General features: G+C 37.4%; 2 protein-coding genes across 2 annotated transcripts in view; one reads left to right on the forward strand and one right to left on the reverse strand.

Annotated features, from left to right (window-relative positions):
• The window catches only part of NSA2 (NSA2 ribosome biogenesis factor), a 6,317-nt gene extending 5,982 nt beyond the window's left edge, over positions 1 to 335 (reverse strand). The window contains exon 1 of the mRNA XM_031063007.1: positions 327 to 335. Coding sequence (XP_030918867.1) covers positions 327 to 335 — 9 coding nt within the window. The remainder of the gene's footprint in view (positions 1 to 326) is intronic.
• On the forward strand, positions 2 to 17,581 carry GFM2 (G elongation factor mitochondrial 2). Its single transcript, XM_005428266.3, has 22 exons — positions 2 to 85; positions 275 to 366; positions 665 to 754; positions 1,295 to 1,379; positions 2,382 to 2,427; positions 3,393 to 3,490; positions 4,526 to 4,651; positions 4,866 to 4,954; positions 7,181 to 7,269; positions 7,495 to 7,555; positions 7,652 to 7,837; positions 9,506 to 9,586; positions 10,302 to 10,450; positions 10,986 to 11,126; positions 11,207 to 11,306; positions 11,833 to 12,022; positions 13,214 to 13,290; positions 13,791 to 13,929; positions 14,049 to 14,234; positions 15,672 to 15,787; positions 16,028 to 16,210; positions 16,660 to 17,581. Exons 3-22 carry the CDS (start codon positions 680 to 682, stop codon positions 16,786 to 16,788), a joined length of 2,346 nt encoding a protein of 781 aa, XP_005428323.2. The 5' UTR covers positions 2 to 85; positions 275 to 366; positions 665 to 679; the 3' UTR covers positions 16,789 to 17,581.
• Positions 17,582 to 17,687: the final 106 nt, after the last annotated feature.

Genomic DNA, 17,687 nt, shown 5'->3' on the forward strand with positions numbered 1-17,687 from the left:
CAGCGCGCCCTTCCCGCTCCCCCGGTCAGCAAACTGCGCCGGCACCACCAGGAGACGTGTGCGGCTCCAAGATGAGAGAGTGGAGGTGAGCGTGTGCTTAGAGTCCTTACTCTGCATTGTGAAACTACTACGAAGCAGAGAGTCACGGGAGCTGGACAGTGATGTCTCCTCAAATAACCAGCAGCCATCTAGGAATGCTTTTGACGCTGCTGCTTTTGGCTATGCTTAAAAGGTCATAGTATTTAATATTTTCTATTGTTTCTGACCTAAACAGGTATTTTGTCTTGCCATCCTTCGTTCTTCAAGACTAGAAAAGCTGTTTGCACCTTGCTCATCGGTAGTCGATGCTCTGGAGCTTATCTGAGAGTGAGTGTAAACTCTAATTTTCGTTATTCTGCTTTAATGTTTCCTGCAGAAATACATTATTTCCATGAGAAATATATTTAGTGTTTGTGGTCGTGCATTTATGCTGCAGTATTAAGGCTTAATAATATTATTATTACGGATCTGACACTGATTTAACTTGCAAAGTAATAACCTGAAAAATATTAACCTGATTTCCCATGAAAAAGAATGAAGTTTTGTGATTGAGTTATGTCAGAGGAACATGGTTAGCGTATTTCCTGTCATCAACATTTTGTACAATGTTTACTTTCCTTGCCAGGGAGCAGCTTTAGAGATGGGGGGCAGAATGTTGAGAATTCTGGAGAAATTTTCAGTGAATGCATTGAAGTCATCAAGTTTGTGCAGTAAGGTGAGCTTTACCTCAGCTTTGATACTTCCTCTGTGAGCAAGGGAAATACTTGTGTTATTCTGAGTAAGGTTTTTGTGATTGATTTGTTGGTTATTGTTTGGGTTTTTTTATCTTTAACAGTTGGCCTCGGGACAATCCATACTTCCATTTTGGAATGGGACTTCAGAATTGGGAATTGAATTTGTAAATTTTGTGTAAATTTTTTGACTGCTTAACTCTTGTCATTGTTAAATTATTTACACAAGTAATTAGACATATTTAAAAATTTTTGGCTATTGAAAAATATATTGATGCTGCCATAAATTTTTACTGATTATCCCAAATATTATTTGAATCAACTTTGGTTTAAACCTCAATGTAGACATCAACTTCAAGCATCTGATTTTAAATAGTTGGTTTTTTGACCTTCTATAAATACCTAGCAACAATATCTGTTCCTGTAGATTTTTTTAGTTTATTTTTCTACAGCTGCCAAAAATGTGGCTACAAAGTACCTCATCGTAACAATTAACATTCTCTATAATTCTTTTTTCTTTCAAGTACATGTATTTCAGAAATACAAAAATGAGAGTTATGGGTGTGACACAGCAAAACTGCAGTCTGAGAAATTACAGTTCTCCACCAGGTATAAGTTTATGTTGTTTTCTTTATAGTAAGGATTAATTTAAAAGTGAATAAAAATAAGAAATTCTTTCTATTTCTGTACACTTTTTGTTTTATTGTATTCTTTTGGTCATTTTTTATAGAATTTAATGCATGAAACATAAATAGAGCACTTAGCTCAAGGACTGAAGAGTTTTGTGTTGCTGCTCTTTTCTCAGTAGATTCACAGTATAAAACCTTTAGAAAGCAATAATAAGCAAAGGTACAGGTTTTAAGAAGTCAGGTCAGTTGTGAAGTATGCTGGAACCCCTCATTAAGGGTTCCTGTAAGATGCTGCTTCAGTGTGTCTCTGATGAGACAGATGATCTGTAGGTGGTGAAGGAATGTTAGCTTAAATGTTGTTGAATTCTGTGTGGCCTATCAAGGATGAACTATACTTTTTTTTTCCTGAAACACAACTTCAATGGCTTGAATAACTGACTTTGGGCTGGTTTCATAAAAAATTACCTTGATAACTTATTTTATAGTTAAGCTATGTGAGAAATAATGTATCTTGCTAGAAAATAGCTTTTAAAGCTTCCCAGTCCCATATTTTCTCAACACAGGTCGGCTTGCCTTTTGTCCCTGAGAATTATGCTGTATAGCTTTAAGGCTTAAAGAAGAAATAACTTTTTAAATTGATTATCTAATCACCAGTTCAGATGAATGTCAGCATTACAGTTGTCTTGAACTGAAGTAGGTGTCTGTAGAGTAAGATGATGATACTTTCCTGTGTTGCCTTTGTTCTGTTTTTTCTAAATTACAGCTGTTTTCTCAACCATTTCTATTTTTTTGAGATGGGGAGAGGTTTATTTAAAATTAGGTTAATTTCTTTAGAAATTTGAGGTGGTAGAGATTACAGATTGTCATGACTTGTGGCTCTGAATCTTTTTTTAAATAAGGTTTTTAGAAGTTTTCTTAAATATATTTCTACATTGGGTTCTGTCTGAAAAGTTTTTTCTTTTTTTTTTTTTTTTGTTTCCAGGAGATGTTAAGTCTCTGCATTCTGTCATTAATCCTCATATATCCAGGTACATGAAGCTAGTTTATTGTTGGCATGTAAATTCAGTCAGAACAGTTGATGTGATAAAGAACTGTAGGTTTTTGCCATGCCTATCTGATGTGCATGTTTGATATAAAGTGAGTACTTGCTTACCTTTACCCTTGTGGCATTTCAATAAAGAGTGCCTGCTGGTGGCACAGAGGTCCTGTGTTGTCCCTTGCTTGCACCATCATAACCAAAGCCAGGCTGTTAGGGAAGCTCCAAATCCATGGTATTGCTGGGAGGTGGAGAAGGGGGAAGGATGTCTTGGCAGCTAGACTGCTGCAGTGGGCAGGGCTGTGTGCTTTGTTTTCATGGCACGTTTGATGAGGGCAAGGCAGTTAGGGGCTAAGCTGCCAAAGGAGTGCCTCAGGGCTGAAGTTCCCTTGGAAGGGTACTGTGTACCTGAGGGTGAGGTCAAGGCAGCATTAGTGGTGAACATGGGGGCTGATCACAAGCCTGTGCTGTGCAAAGCAAGCAAAGCAGTTCTGGGAGCTGCGGGTGAGGTACGTCAGGAAGGAAGAGTAGGCTGAACCAGATCCAGGACAGCTTCATGGGAACTTGGGTGTGCTGTATTTGGGGTGTAAAGCATATATATGCAATAGGTTGTTTAGAGCACCAGGTGTCAGGGATTGGGATGGGCAAGAGAGAGGAGGGGCTGTTTCTGTTTGTCAGGAGGGCAGATGGGTGAGCATGATCCCAAGAGGGGGCCTTCCATGAAATGGAGCTTGGAAGCCTGTTGCAACACTGTTCAGTACTACTGATTTGAAGAAAATCCACCATATCAATACTGACATTTTTCAGTGTTAGAGTGTACACTATATCAGATATGCAGCAGAGAAACAATGCTATTAATCTGGTGTGCTGTTCTTGGGGAATATTAACTATACAAATAAGAATTATCACAGGCTTAAAAAATTACTGCACTAACCACAATGTTTTCACTTAATGCAGAATCCGGAACATTGGCATTATGGCCCACATTGATGCAGGCAAAACTACAACAACAGAGAGAATGCTGTATTATTCTGGATATATAAGAACACTTGGAGGTTAGAAATGCTTTTTGTATTTCAATAGGTTTAAGAAATTTATAGTGTACAATTACGTGCAGTACAGTTGCTGATGGAATACCTCATGTAAGAGGCAGTTGTTCCAAAGTTGTGCTGCAGTTTAATTGAATTTGATGTTCCTTTTTGCACTATGGCAGTTTTGATTTCAGATATCATAGGTTGATATTTTTCTTTTACTTTCAGCATGTTGTTTTATTTAACATTTAATTGCGGAATCTCCTTATTTTGCTGGTTGCTAATTGGCCATTCTGGTAAAGGAGTTTGTTGAGTTCTCTTTTGACCTGTGAAGAGGGCAGAGTAAGAAAAAGTATCCATTTCTTTTGAAAGCCATGACACAGAAAGACTTCTTTGCTACAGCAAGTTTAATAGAATTCTTCAAGAGTGAAATGGTCACAGCAGCCTCTGTGTGTGTTTTGTTTTGACATTTTAAGTTTTATACCCTGTTCTCAACTGTATATGACTGATAGAAGATGTTCAGCTTGTCAAGCAGTTGAACTTGGGATCCCACTAATTTAAAAATATGAACTGCTTCTCTTGTTATTAAAAAGTAAGCAAAGCCCAACCTCTTACTTGGTGGTTTGTTTGTTTGTACTTTACTTTTGACTTAATTACCTTTTGATTACCAAATTTCAAAATGTCAGTCACATTCCATGCAGTGAGTGCAGCCAGGTTTTTTAAAGTTGTAGTTTGTTCATGATTTTGGACTTTGTTTAGTTTCTAGGATGCACATGGTGCTACTGGGATTAAGAAGAACAACAAAAAAGTTGTTGGAATAGCTTGTCTTTCACTTGCAGGGCATTTATTCCTAGGAAAGGAAGCCTGGGTAAATAACCTGGCATTGTAATGTTTTCAAAAAGGCTAATTTTCATAGCTTATATATATATATTTTTTTTTATTTTTTTTTTATATATATGTGTAAGAGAGACTATTTCCAATTCTCTCTTGACATCTCTATTCAAAGATGATTTCAGATTTTGAGTTGATTACCTACCCAGTCCTGGTTTCTGTTTGCAGATGTTGATGATGGAGACACAGTGACAGATTTTATGGCACAAGAGCGAGAACGTGGTATTACCATTCAGTCTGCTGCTGTTACATTTGACTGGAAGGACTACAGAATCAATCTGATTGACACCCCAGGTATTGTTCTTTAGTTGCACTCATGTTATTAAGGGAGAGAGGGTGAGGTGGAGTGTCACAGAGCATCTTTGTCTTAAATGTGGTGCAAAATTTAATTGGTTTAAAAGTTGTTTTGACTTTATTTGAAAGAAAAAAAATGTTGTTTAAATGTGTGAGGACCTATTGATGGTACCTGTTTGAATTATGATGGTATAAAAGGAAGATTGTTTTTTAGGCCATGTGGACTTTACAGTGGAAGTTGAACGTTGTTTGAGAGTCCTAGATGGAGCAGTAGCGGTATTTGATGCTTCAGCTGGTGTTGAGGTAAAATCAACTGTTATATTTGTGTGTGTGTGTGTATGCAGTCTGTCATGGTAAAGGGGAGAGATTTTCTCAAACCATTTGTGTTTGATTACTCTTTCAGTTCTATTATGGGGACCCAGGGACCCTTCACTGAACAATCCACTGGATGAGAGTGTGGTTCAACTACCTTGTTCAGGGTCATATGCAAACAGAAAGACACCCTTCTAAAGGATCCTTAATTGGTCTGTAGGTGCCTCAGGAAAGATGCAAGGAGACATGCCAACAGGTTAAGAGGGACCCTGGGCATTCACAGTGCAGTATGTTACCTGCTGCTAGCAACCGTTAGCACCCTTAAAGGACTAAGACTTAACAGTTTATGGAATAGCACTCCTCATTAATGTAATTGAAAACTGTGACAGGTTAAGGTTTGAAGACATCTAGTGATAGCATTTGGCTGCAAAAGTGTCTTCAAAGCAGTATACTAACCAGCTCTAATCCCTAACCAAATCTGGCTTGAGGTAGTCATTCAGCATGGATAGAGTACAGTTCTTACCCAATAGATGTCGCTGTAGGAATGAAGACAAGTTCAGCCTGTTGTCTGATCCCAAAAGTTCCCAGGAGCCAACTTCTCCCCATTTTTAATTTATTTTAATACTATTTTTGTGTCTAGGTGGAGCTTCAGTGACTGTAGTCATGCATCATGTTCAGTGGGGGTGGTCGTACCTTCTAGCTGGGTAATATCACTGTTACATCTAACATCACCTTTAAGATGGAGGTGTATGTCTGTGATCTTGCCACAGTTCCTGGTTCAACAGCAAGAAGTCTTATTTTTTAATCCGTTGGTTGACAGCTGCTGTGTGGCTTACCAGCTACAAGGTATCATTGAGTTCCCCTTCTTGCAAGGATTTAAACAGAACCTGGACACAGTGTCTTCACTCTGCTCAGCATGTATTGTGTGGGAAGTCAGGCATGCTGACCACATCATATCTGGGGAATAGCAACTGCATCTCGCCTGTAGTTTCCACACTTACAAATTCTCCTAGAGGGTGAATGTGCCTTCCCAGTTTTCTCTGATTTTACCTCCAGTCACTCAGTTACTTTTCCTGCAGTGTTTAATGACTTTAATCAGGCAGAAATAATGTACAGAGATTTTTCTCTGTATTAGCTCTCTCAATGCTTTTATAAAAATTCAGCTTCAGGAAGCTGAGCATTTAATTTTAAATCATGTAGTGCACAGGAATTTCCGTGGTAACGAACAGCAAGTGTGATTATAAGTTTGGAATGGTTTTGTTATTTTGTTACTGTCTTTTACAACTGTTGATTGAGGTGAATGCTTCTGACTAGCTCCACAAATGGAATGAAATTAATATAGGCCAATTTCTCATTTTCACATTTCATGTAGAAAATACATAATTTTCAGGCAGGTTTTCTGCCTCCCCAGTGGCCTTTTTAATAGAGCGCAGAAAAGGTGGAGGCAAGCTAGAACTGAACTTTTTACAGCATGAAATGTTTCAGTAGTTCAATCCTGTAGAAGAGTTACATGTGAAATCCCTTGTGCATGGGACATAGGTTTTTCCTGGATGAGGGATGAGCGAACTCTTAATCACTATAAGTCACATTATTTAACTTCCTACTGGAAAACATTTAGGTGCCATTAAATATGAACCTGAACTGAGTAATAGCCTCCACCCTCAAAAACAAAGCAATTAGATATTTTTGTTTTTTTTCTAAAACTCTGTAGCAAATTCTTGCATTATTCCTTGTAGTGGCAAGAGCCTGTTACTGAATCTGAACTGATGTTTCTATATACCTGCTTTAATTTTCAAATAAAAATACATATGATAAATGGCCCAGCAGTGCACAAATTACTGTTAAAACCACTGTAGTTTTTAGTGTTGTATGTGTTGCCACAGAAATGCTTGCCTGTGTGTGCCTAAGTAATTTGGCAGTAAAGCATAAAGTCACTACATTACAGAGTTTTCCCCATATATGCCCCCCCTAATGCTTAGTATATCTTCACATTCCCTTGCCACTATGCCTGCATGCCCTTAGTGCAGAAAAGGAAATGACAACAGCTGAGAGACAAGACAAAGCTGCTTTTGGAGTTCACCTGTGATGCTAGATATGGGATTGTCACAATAGACAGCACAGTTCCCTTCTCTACTCTCAACTCAGACCTTCAGTGGTGTTGGGGAGCATGTAGTGCAGCTGTTGACACTAATGTTTCCATTTTGTGTTTTGCTTTAGGCACAAACTTTGACAGTCTGGAGACAAGCGGACAAACACCAGATACCAAGAATTTGCTTTTTAAACAAGATGGACAAAAGCAGGGCAAGGTATTCAGGCAGTTGTTTTAATCATTGTTAAGGAGCTTAAAAGAGCATGTCTATCATTTTCCATTAAGCATAGAGCAACCCAATTATGTTAATACTATATACTTCTTTGGTTATGGAAATGCATATTGTATAATTCTAGGAGTAATTTTTGCAGTAAATAGGGAATGGTGAGCCTATCATACTAATATCATAAAGTTTTGTTTAACTTAGTATCTTTTTCTGTAGTTTTACGTATGCTGTCGAGAGCATCAAACAAAAGTTGAAGACAAAACCTTTACTGTTACAGGTAAGCTTAGAAATTAAATGCTTGTTTTGTTTCTTTTGAATGGAACTACTTTCTTAATTTTTTTGCATCTGTCTAAAGTCTCTGTTTGATTTGCAGGTGCCTATTGGGGAAGCCAAGACCTTCAGAGGACTGGTTGATGTTGTGACTAAGGAGCAAATAATTTGGAAACCTACTTCTGATGTGGATGATGGAAAAAATTTTGAGCGAAAGCTGCTGCTGGAGACTGATGATCCAAACCTGTTCCAAGAAGTCCAGGATGCAAGAAATACCTTAATAGAACAAGTAAAGTTCTAAAGTAAATACATAATATATTTAAAACCATTACTCAGAGCAGTAGGAAAAGTAGGCTGAAAGAGACCTCTGGAAGTGTCTGGTTAAGTGATCTGCCTAAAGCATTAGGTTGACTTGTTCAGGCTTGTTCAGTTGAGTTTTCAAGTCAAAGGATGATGATTCTCTGTAGGCAGCCTGTCCCAGTGCTTGACCATAATGTCTTTATGTCCAGTGGGATTTTACTGTGGTGCAAGCTGGGACTGCCATGCTGGTGCTTTCCTTGTGTACCTCTGAGGAGAATCTGGTTCTGTTTTCCCTGAAGCAGGGCCACTACTGCTAGTTCAAATAGTAAGAGACAGTGTTTGCATCCTGATTTAGCTTCTCCAAGCCAGACATACCCATCTCTCTGGGCCTACAGCTGCGCTCCAGCCCCATTAGTGGTTTTCCAATGGAGTTCCTACAATTTGTCTGTCTCTTTTGTGCTGGGGAAGCTAAAAGCAGACGGTGTTTGTAGTGTCTTAGATGCCAAAATATATTTGGTACATTGGCATGAAACATGACAGATGTGACTTGAAACCTGCAGGGTATCCATACTCTTCTGAAATGACAGCTAAAAGCTGGATGGGATGTTGCAGCCTGGTCAAAATGGCACTAAATGCTGTATTAGAAGCAGCTCAATGCAATAATAAATCGATCCTTTTTGTTGGAAGGGCTGCCTTCCACAAAACTTTGAATAACATTGTGCAAGTGCATAGACAGATTATGGTAGCTCTGTTTCCTTTGAGATTGGAGAGATCTATTTTATATTGCTCTAAGTTCAGTAGAACATATACACAATCTGGTTTTCAAACTTAGTAGGTTTTGAAATGGCAGTATTAATACCCAGCCTTTTTTCTTAAGAAATGTCTTGTCAGGTAGAAAGGTTTGTAAGAAGTGTTGGTTTTTTCCCCTTTGTTTTCTGGGCCCTTCCTGAAGGAGGAAGGGGTGTACCAGTAGTGTGATAATTGAGATAACCTTGTATTTGTAAAACATTTTTTGAAATGCTTTCTATGCTGTTAATATTCCTTATCAAAACCCTGTAAATTGTAGCATTTTGAATACTGGCCATTTTGCACACGTTACTTTCACTTAATTAAATGAACTATTTCCTTTATCTCTTGTGTTTTAACTGTTAACTTGATAAGACTTCTAGTTGCTTATGAAGGATTTATTTCAAAATTTGGCCAATTGGTGTGTAGCTAATAGAGAGGGCAAAGTGCTTTCCTGTGCTTGGGTATCCTGAATCTGTGACAGTGCAGGGATGTATGTTAGATGTTTAAGGAGTTAAGTTACATGTCAAGCTAACTGGTACAAGTTGAAAACAGAGACATGCTCTTGGACCTACAAACCCTTGACATGAAGAAGGCCAAAATACTATGATGCTTGTCTGTTTTTTCCAGCTCAGTATCTGTTGGCTTGTAAAGGTTGCTTGCTGCTTACTTCAGGCTTCCCTGGGTTTTTTTCTCCATCTTTTCTTGAAGCCTTAATTTCCATAATTTTATATGATCTGAGTTTATAATTGCTGATGTCTTTAAAGGCTTTGTTTCTGCTCTGTTTAGCTATATATTCTAAGTGAGTAAGATATGTAACTTTTCTGTGAAACTGCTGTATGCCAAATAATACAGAACTATTCTGTTGAAGGTTGCAGATCTGGATGATGAATTTGCTGAACTGGTTCTAGGAGAAAATAGTGAAAATTTTGACTTAATACCAACTGACAAGGTATTTTTTACATTTACAAGTGTTACTAGTTCTTATTGCAAGGGTTTGGGTTATTCTTCCTTTGACACGTGCAAATTATGATTTTGCAGATTTTTCAATAAGATGAGATCACACCATCTTACGCAGTAAATTAACAGTAGTGTGGATATAGAACAATATATTCAGAGTTAGTAGGAATTTTATAAAGATATGCTATGATTCTTAGGCATGCTAGGCTTTATTTTAAAAGTTGGGTATATTTATTTAGGAAGGTGGGGTTTTCTTTTTTTTTTGAAAGTTAGACTGCTACAAAAGAGTTTAGGGAAAGGTGAATGGAACTTTCAGGTAGACTCTGTGCAGTTCGTGACTGAGCTGCTGATTGTCACTAACAAAAATAGCATCTCAGCTACTTTGAAATGGTTGGATCTTTAGATACTGCATATTGAAAGCAGTGAGTTACAACATACTGAATTCAAAGGATTGTTATAACAAGAACAGCAGCAGATTTGTGTGAAACGTTTAGAAATCTTAAAACCAGTGTCTTCTATTTTAGCATCTAAATGTTTGGATTTATGGTTTGGAGCTTGCTAAAAGCAGTGAAAGGATTTTGGATGAGTGATGTTGTATTTACAAACATACTTTTTAGCTTTTTGGAGATTGGTTAGCAGTATCTAATAGCTGGAGTGAAACTAAATTGTAGATCAAGTATTAACAGAAAATAATTGGTTTTTTGCAGCTGCAGTCTGCTATCCGCAGAATCACGCTAGCTCAGAAGGCTGTCCCTGTCCTCTGTGGCAGTGCGCTGAAGAACAAAGGGGTGCAGCCATTACTGGATGCTATTACTTTGTACCTGCCTGCACCTAATGAGCGTTCATATGAGTTTCTGTAAGTACAGGTAGAAAACGAAATTCAGAAAATAGAAGAAAAGATAAGTAGGAAAACACAAAAGGAGAAAATGAAATATATTAACAAAGCATTCATATTTTTGAAAAATATTTACTGTCTTTAGGTATTACATAATAGTAGAGATGTGTGGACAGAAAAATATACCTGAGTACTGAACTTGTTTTGGTTAGTTCTACTGGAATTGGATGCATTTATCTCCAACTGTCAAACTTGCACTTTGGAGTTCTTTAGTCTTTTTTTAATCTGAGGACATTGTCATTTCACAAAAACATGATCTAAGAATCCTGCTTAGTATTGTCTGAATCACAGAACATCTTACATACCATGTCCTATTGGAGGTGGAACTGCTTAGATTATTATTTTTTGGTACAAATTACAATTTTTGAAAATCTGCGTCCACTAACATTGCAGTAAGAAGCATATCACCTCTTAAACGAGTGAAAATTTAGATAAATGTGTGTGTGAGTGGATTAATCCTACAAGTATGCTTTTTGTTGTGCTTTTTATTTTGCAGACAGTGGTACAAGGATGACCTGTGTGCCCTGGCATTCAAAGTTCTTCATGATAAATGTCGTGGACCACTAGTTTTTGTTCGTGTTTACTCAGGTTCATTGAAACCTCAGTCAGCTGTATATAATATTAACAAAAGTTGCACGTGAGTAAGATAGAGGTGTGGTTCAATGTAGTATAGGAATGCCTGTTAAAGTCCTGAGTAACAGAGAATTTAACTTTCAGAGAGAGAATGAGCCGGCTGCTCCTGCCTTTTGCTGATCAGCAAATTGAAATACCATCACTAATGCCTGGCAACATTGCTCTGACTGTTGGGTTAAAACAGGTAATGAAAAATACAGATACTGTAAAGGAGCTTGTTTCACTAGTGTGCTTTCTACTTCTATGATATCATATCTCTCATGTTCTTGATTATGGTGACATATGTAAACTTGCTTTATTTGAAGTGCATTTAGATGTACTTCCTCCTAAAATTAAATATCACAGTCTACAAATATCGGTAATTGCCCTGGAAACTGCAGTGCTGATTGGAAAGTACTGAAAGCTGAAGGTGTATTTTGTTAGGGTTGGGCTCATATTAATACTGTAACTCTTAAAATACAGTGTAATATCACGAAGAGACCTCCTGTGGGGAAGGGGAATGATGGTCTGAATCGGTTACCCAAAAGGAACAGTTTCAAGTTCAAATAAATGTTTTGTGCTTGGTTCTATTAGTTTAATAATTTCTTACTGTCTGAATAGGCTGCATGAATCTCATTTACACAGATTTTCTAAAATGTAACCAGCTTTGGCATACATTTTGAGTTTGGGGTTGTTTTTTTTTTCACATCACTTCCTATGTTGATCTGTAGAGTGCCACTGGAGATACCATAGTGTCATCAAAGGCTTCAGCTGTTGCTGCAGCACGCCGAGCTGGAAGGGATGCTGGGGAAAAGAAGAGGTCTGGGAGTGGTGTAGACAGTCTTCTGCTGGCAGGTGTTGAGATCCCTGAGCCTGTCTTCTTCTGTACCATTGAACCGCCTTCAATGGCCAGACAACAAGGTACAATGCAGCCACCTAACTGGATGAGTGAGTTGAACAAACTTAACAGCCCAGTGATCTAGTATTGTTCTTTCTGGTGTTTTTTATACTGAGGGTATACTTCAGATCATGATTGTCCATATCCTTTGCTATAACTGCATCAAGCAGTAGTGGTACTACTACTTTTCTAGTTTTTGTGTCTCGAAAAGTAGTAGTTCTTCATTTAGAAATAGAAGGATGCAGGTACTTACTCCAAGTTTTGCTGCAGTTACAGTGGTGGGCTGTACATAGTGTCCTGAGTACAAATATGACATGTGGGGTTTTTTTCAGCTGGCACTCTCAGTTTTACTCTATAAAGTCTTTATATACCAAGAATTCTCTGTGTCTAGTTAGGGTTCATCTTTGCATCCTTACAGTCCTGTAATCTTACTGTCTTTCTCAAACGTACCTGTACCAGATGGCTTGGTAATATGACTCTTTTTGGAAATACCCTTTAAATTCTGTATCTTTGTTCTAACAAAGCTGAGCTTGTTTGAGAGTGAAGAGGAGGAGGGGAAGTACCAGTGTAGTGTGACAGAATGGAGTGAGGTAGAAAACAGATTTGGAGCAACATGTCTGCAGGCTGAGCCACTGGGTTATAAGGTGTTACTGATTTTATGGTGTTTGGATGTTTTAGTTTGCTTTTGTTTGTTTACTTTTGTGGCGTTTTCGCCCAAAGACTGTAAGGTATGATGAATGCAGTCTTAGCTCTTAGTTCATCATTCTACTGCTTTCCTCAGCATTTAAGATAATGGGGAATCAGAAAAAAACCCAAAACCATGTATAAAAAATTATTTACATTTTCATTTGGACCATTTCATGTTATCTTGAAGTACTTAGGTAAATCATGTAACAGTTGACATTTCTCTTATCAGTTATTTACTGGCTTCATTAATAATTTGTAGGTTCCAGTCTGTCTTCATAGAAACACAAAATATCACTCTGAAAATAGCATGTATAATAATTAAATTCAAGCACTTTGTAGCACAGTTAATTTGGGGGATAAAATCAGAAGTTGCTGGTTACTTGTAATTTGACCTGAATTTTTTTGTCAAAATCTATGCTCCCCTAGGATTCTTTTGCTTGTTTTGAGGAAAGTGATATTTAGGCACTTACTCTGATCTTCAAATTACTGAATTCGCTTCAGATAAAATGTTTGATATTTCTGTACAGACTTGGATAATGCATTGAGCTGCCTTCAGCGTGAAGATCCAAGTTTAAAAGTGAAGCCAGATCCTGACACAGGACAAGTAAGATGAATCTTCTATTGCTCATCTTATAACATTATTTTAGAACATTAAGACCACACTTTAGTTAGTTCATTTGCATATTGAGGTGTTCTTGATTAAAAAGGACTCTCTGAATGTTCCTATGTGTATGAAACTAAAATAGAGTCTTTGGCACTTGTGCTTTACAGAACAGAGGAAGTCAGCCCATGCTCTGCATGTTTTTGACAATTCTGTATTTAAAAGGTTTGAATTATGTAGTCTTTAACGTTAGGTAAGATTACCATTTTATGATGAGCACAGTACTGGCAACAACACTCTCACTAAAATGGTTTTTATGTTAGATGACTTAGAGCAATATCTAGGGATTTACAATGTCTTAGAATTTGAAGTATTACGGCCGTTTGAATTAGAAGCATTTTTAAGAGACAATTTGAAGCATGCAAGTCATTGCTTAAAGAATTTGTATTAAAACCTGAGTTTTACATGTTTTTCCACTTCTCTCTTAATTATCTTCTCACCAGACTATCCTCTGTGGCATGGGAGAGCTACACATAGAAATTATTCATGACCGAATCAAACGTGAATATGGAATTGAGACTTACTTGGGACCTCTTCAAATAGCATACCGAGAAACCATCTTAAATGCTGCCCAAGCTACAGGTAAAATGAGTGAATGCAAGGCACATCTTGTTTCTGGTTTTCTAGCTTGATTTACTTTAAATGACATATGAGTAGCTTTCAGATGAATTTTATGTATTATTTTTTTCCTCCCCCTGCAGATATATTGGACAAAACAGTAGGTGATAAACGACACTGTGTAACTGCAGAGATAGAGGTGAGGCCCACATCAGGAGAAGGGGCAGCAACAAAACCCATCATCAGCTATGCTGAGAATGTCAGTGAAGTACTGCCCAAAGAACTCCAAGGAGCTATAGAAAATGGAATCACAAATTCATGCATTCAAGGTAAAGAAAATCTTATGTCAGCTATACTGGTCTAACATTTTTGTAAGAATCCATTTTTTGGAAGGAAAAACTGCTTGGTAGCTTGAAAAAAAGATAGTACATAAACGTACAACTGATGTATATGTAAGGTACAAAGGAAAATTACAAAAACTACAAAAAATTCTACTACAAAAATTGGCAAATGTCTTTTTTTCTTTGCCTGGAATGGAAATCAGCATGCCTTTGGTTTGCTTTTAAGGTTGTTGTCTTCTCAGTCACTCAACAGTGAGCTTGGAATTACTTTGATTTATTTTTTAATGTGGTTTAAGAGATAAGACATTTACTTCATGACATCATGTAAACCATAGTGATATAACAGAAATGGTTTCATAGGCCAGCATGTATTACACTTCTATTACTGTTACTAATGCATTTTTTTTATTTTCAAATACGCTAAATCCATGAGTTTTCAGTAAAAAGCTTTACCTAATTGGAAAGTCTGTTTTCTAAAGGATTAAAGTGCCCTTGAATAAATTAAAAGTGTCCTTGACTTTTAATTAAAAATAGGAAGTCTTATGTAACTTGTGGACAAAAAACTGCCTTACAGTAAAATCAGTAGGTTGTGGATTAACAAAGGAGAATTTAAGAACCAGCATGAAGTGATTTTTCGTATTTGTTCTGTGGAATTCGAAAGCATCTCCCATCTTTGGCTGCAGAATGTCTTAACCATGTGCTTTCGTTATGCTTCTTGAAGAAACTTCAGAACTGTACTGTCTCCAGACTAAAATTGATGCCATTAAGTGCTTTAAAAAAATAAAAATACCTGGCCATGTTCTCCGTTAAAAAAAAGTGATGTTTCTTTTCTCAGATGTAGTTCAGGCCTCATATGTAGTCTAAGACAGTTTGGTCTAGTTGAGAGTCCTGGGTTGGAGGTAATCTGCCTTAGGACACTAGTTTATCCTTTATGGAATTGAATTACCCCTGGAATTTTGGTTATGTGTTAGTATCAGGCACTGTGGAAAATACAGAAAATATTCTGTCTTCTGGTTAAGCAAAAGGTTTCCCTGCTTTCTCAAACAATGTCTTGTTCAAGAGACTTGCTTTAGAAAATATAATGTATTTAAAAATAACTTTTTGGTAATGGTTGTCTGGATGAGTATATTCAGGAGCTTCCGGTTCAGAAAATTATCTATGCTTTTGGTAAAGAGAGTTAAGAAGGTATCAGTCTGCATTCCTTTGTCTCTTTGGGTAAAGTTAGGTAATGACAAAACCTCTAAATGAGGAACATGACCAGTAGCCACACCCTGGGGAGAGGACAGGAAAGGAAAGAGCAAAGAGGAAGTGAGAAACTTCAAGTTAATTCTGAAAATTTTTTGCACATGTCTTAATATTCTGAAAACAAATGAGCTTGGTTTTTTTTTTTCCCCCCTTTTATCTCTTCTTCATGGCCCTACCCAGGACCTCTGCTTGGATTCCCAGTTCAAGATATAGATGTGACAGTGCAATCACTGACAGTGCACCCAGACACCTCGCACACAATGGTATCAGCCTGCGTCTCCCGTTGCTTGCAAAAGGTACAGTGAAACTGTAAGCTTCTCTGAACACAGGAGCATGATCTGCTGGGAGAATACATGTGTATCAATATCTGGTCATTGTTCCTCTTTGAATGTCCTAGGAATGCCCGTGCTGGGGAATTTACAGCTTTTGCAAGTAGAGAGTTTGAGTCAGCTTCAGTGATACAATTACTTATGTCATTTTTATTTTAAAAAAGCCCATAGGAGTACATCAGCATAACTTCCTTCCTTTCCTTGTAGGCTTTGAAAAAAGCTGGTATACAAATACTGGAGCCCCTGATGAACCTAGAAATCACAGTAAGTGAAGATCATCTCAGCGCAGCTCTTGCTGATCTTGCACAGCGGAGAGGTAATATTCAGGAAATCCAGTCTCGTCAAGACAACAGAGTTGTGGTTGCTGCTGTTCCACTAGCAGAAATGATGGTATGTGATTACCTTACCAATGATAAAACTGATCTTTTTTATATGCTTTAAGATATTTGGCTTCAGTTTACTTTTCCTTAGTTATGGATAAGTAAATTTAGAATGGATTTTTTAAATTGCATTTTAATTATTGAAGGTCAGAAGGAAGTGTCCTCAAATTGAGTAGCTTTCTTTTATGTCAAATTTATGCCAAATTGCTAAACCAGCACGTATTCAGCTGCAAGCTAGAGAACTAGTAAATACTAGTAGAGCAGGTTTTATGGAGAACAGTTTTTAAAAAAGATTATTACTGACTCATGCATGTGTTGCAATTCTAATACAGTAGTATTGGAAAGTTCACTTACTAAGTTAACTTACTAGTACACTGCAGTATACTTCTGACACTTTTTTCTTCTCTCTCTGTGGTCTAAGCAGCTTCCTGTTCTAACTATATTCTCCATTTTGTCCAGGGCTACTCAACAGTTTTGCGTTCTCTAACATCAGGCTCAGCAACCTTCACATTGGAGCTTGCCAGTTATCAAGCCCTGAGCAGTCAAGAGCAAAGTGCACTTCTTCAGAGGAGGATGGGGTTGGTGTGATCTTTAGTCTCTAGGAACAGTGTTTTCTGTCCTCCTGTTAAATATTTTCGTATGTACGCCAGTGTGTTCGTCTGGGACCAACTGGTGATGGCAAATGATGAGTTAGCAGCTGTATGAACAGACTGCTTTTAACTGTCCAGGGAGGAAGGTTCAAGAGACTCTGCTCTGCTGGCATAACCTCATGATTGCAAAGCAGCGATGCAACCACAAACTGCTGCTCTGCAAATTCTTATCTTGTACATTTGTAACGAGAAGTGATGCAAATTGTCTTCACAGAAATGAGCACTAAGTCTACCTTAATGTGCCACTGGGACTGTTTTCCTGATCTAGTAAATAAAGTTTGTGGAAGTTTTGTTTATCACTGAAATAACTTTACAGTTTTGGCACTCTGTATTTTGATTTGTTTTCAGCTGTACAAAGGATCTGGTTATTAAGCACTTTATATTGTACAACTTACAGGTATTACTTCTACTGGTAGAAACCAGTTATGAGTCAGAGTTCACGACTGGGTGTAATTTTTACCCAAGTTTATCAAGTAAGAAATGGATACTTCTGCAAATCAAGTAGGATCTGTGCAAAAAAAAAAAAAAAAGAAAGGCAGTTTTTCCAGGACTAATTCCTACCTACCACCCTGCAGTATATTAAGAATGGATTTGTTTGTTTATATACCTTTTGGAATTACTAAATTAAACTGTAATGGTTCTGATTTGCTATGGTTTGCAATTATCTGGTTACCTAGAAAAGGGGCAAGTGATACTTTGAAATAAAAAAGATAGTTTGCTCCGAATTTAAATAATGTCTTAGCTTTATTTTCTTCAACCTTAGAGAGTATGGAATTAGTGACTCTATCAAGTTTGATGATTTCACAGTGAAGAATCCCTGCTTTTGAAAGGTTAAAA

This window comes from Geospiza fortis, unplaced genomic scaffold (genome assembly GCF_000277835.1).
Source record: "Geospiza fortis unplaced genomic scaffold, GeoFor_1.0 scaffold246, whole genome shotgun sequence".
Lineage (NCBI taxonomy): Eukaryota > Metazoa > Chordata > Aves > Passeriformes > Thraupidae > Geospiza > Geospiza fortis.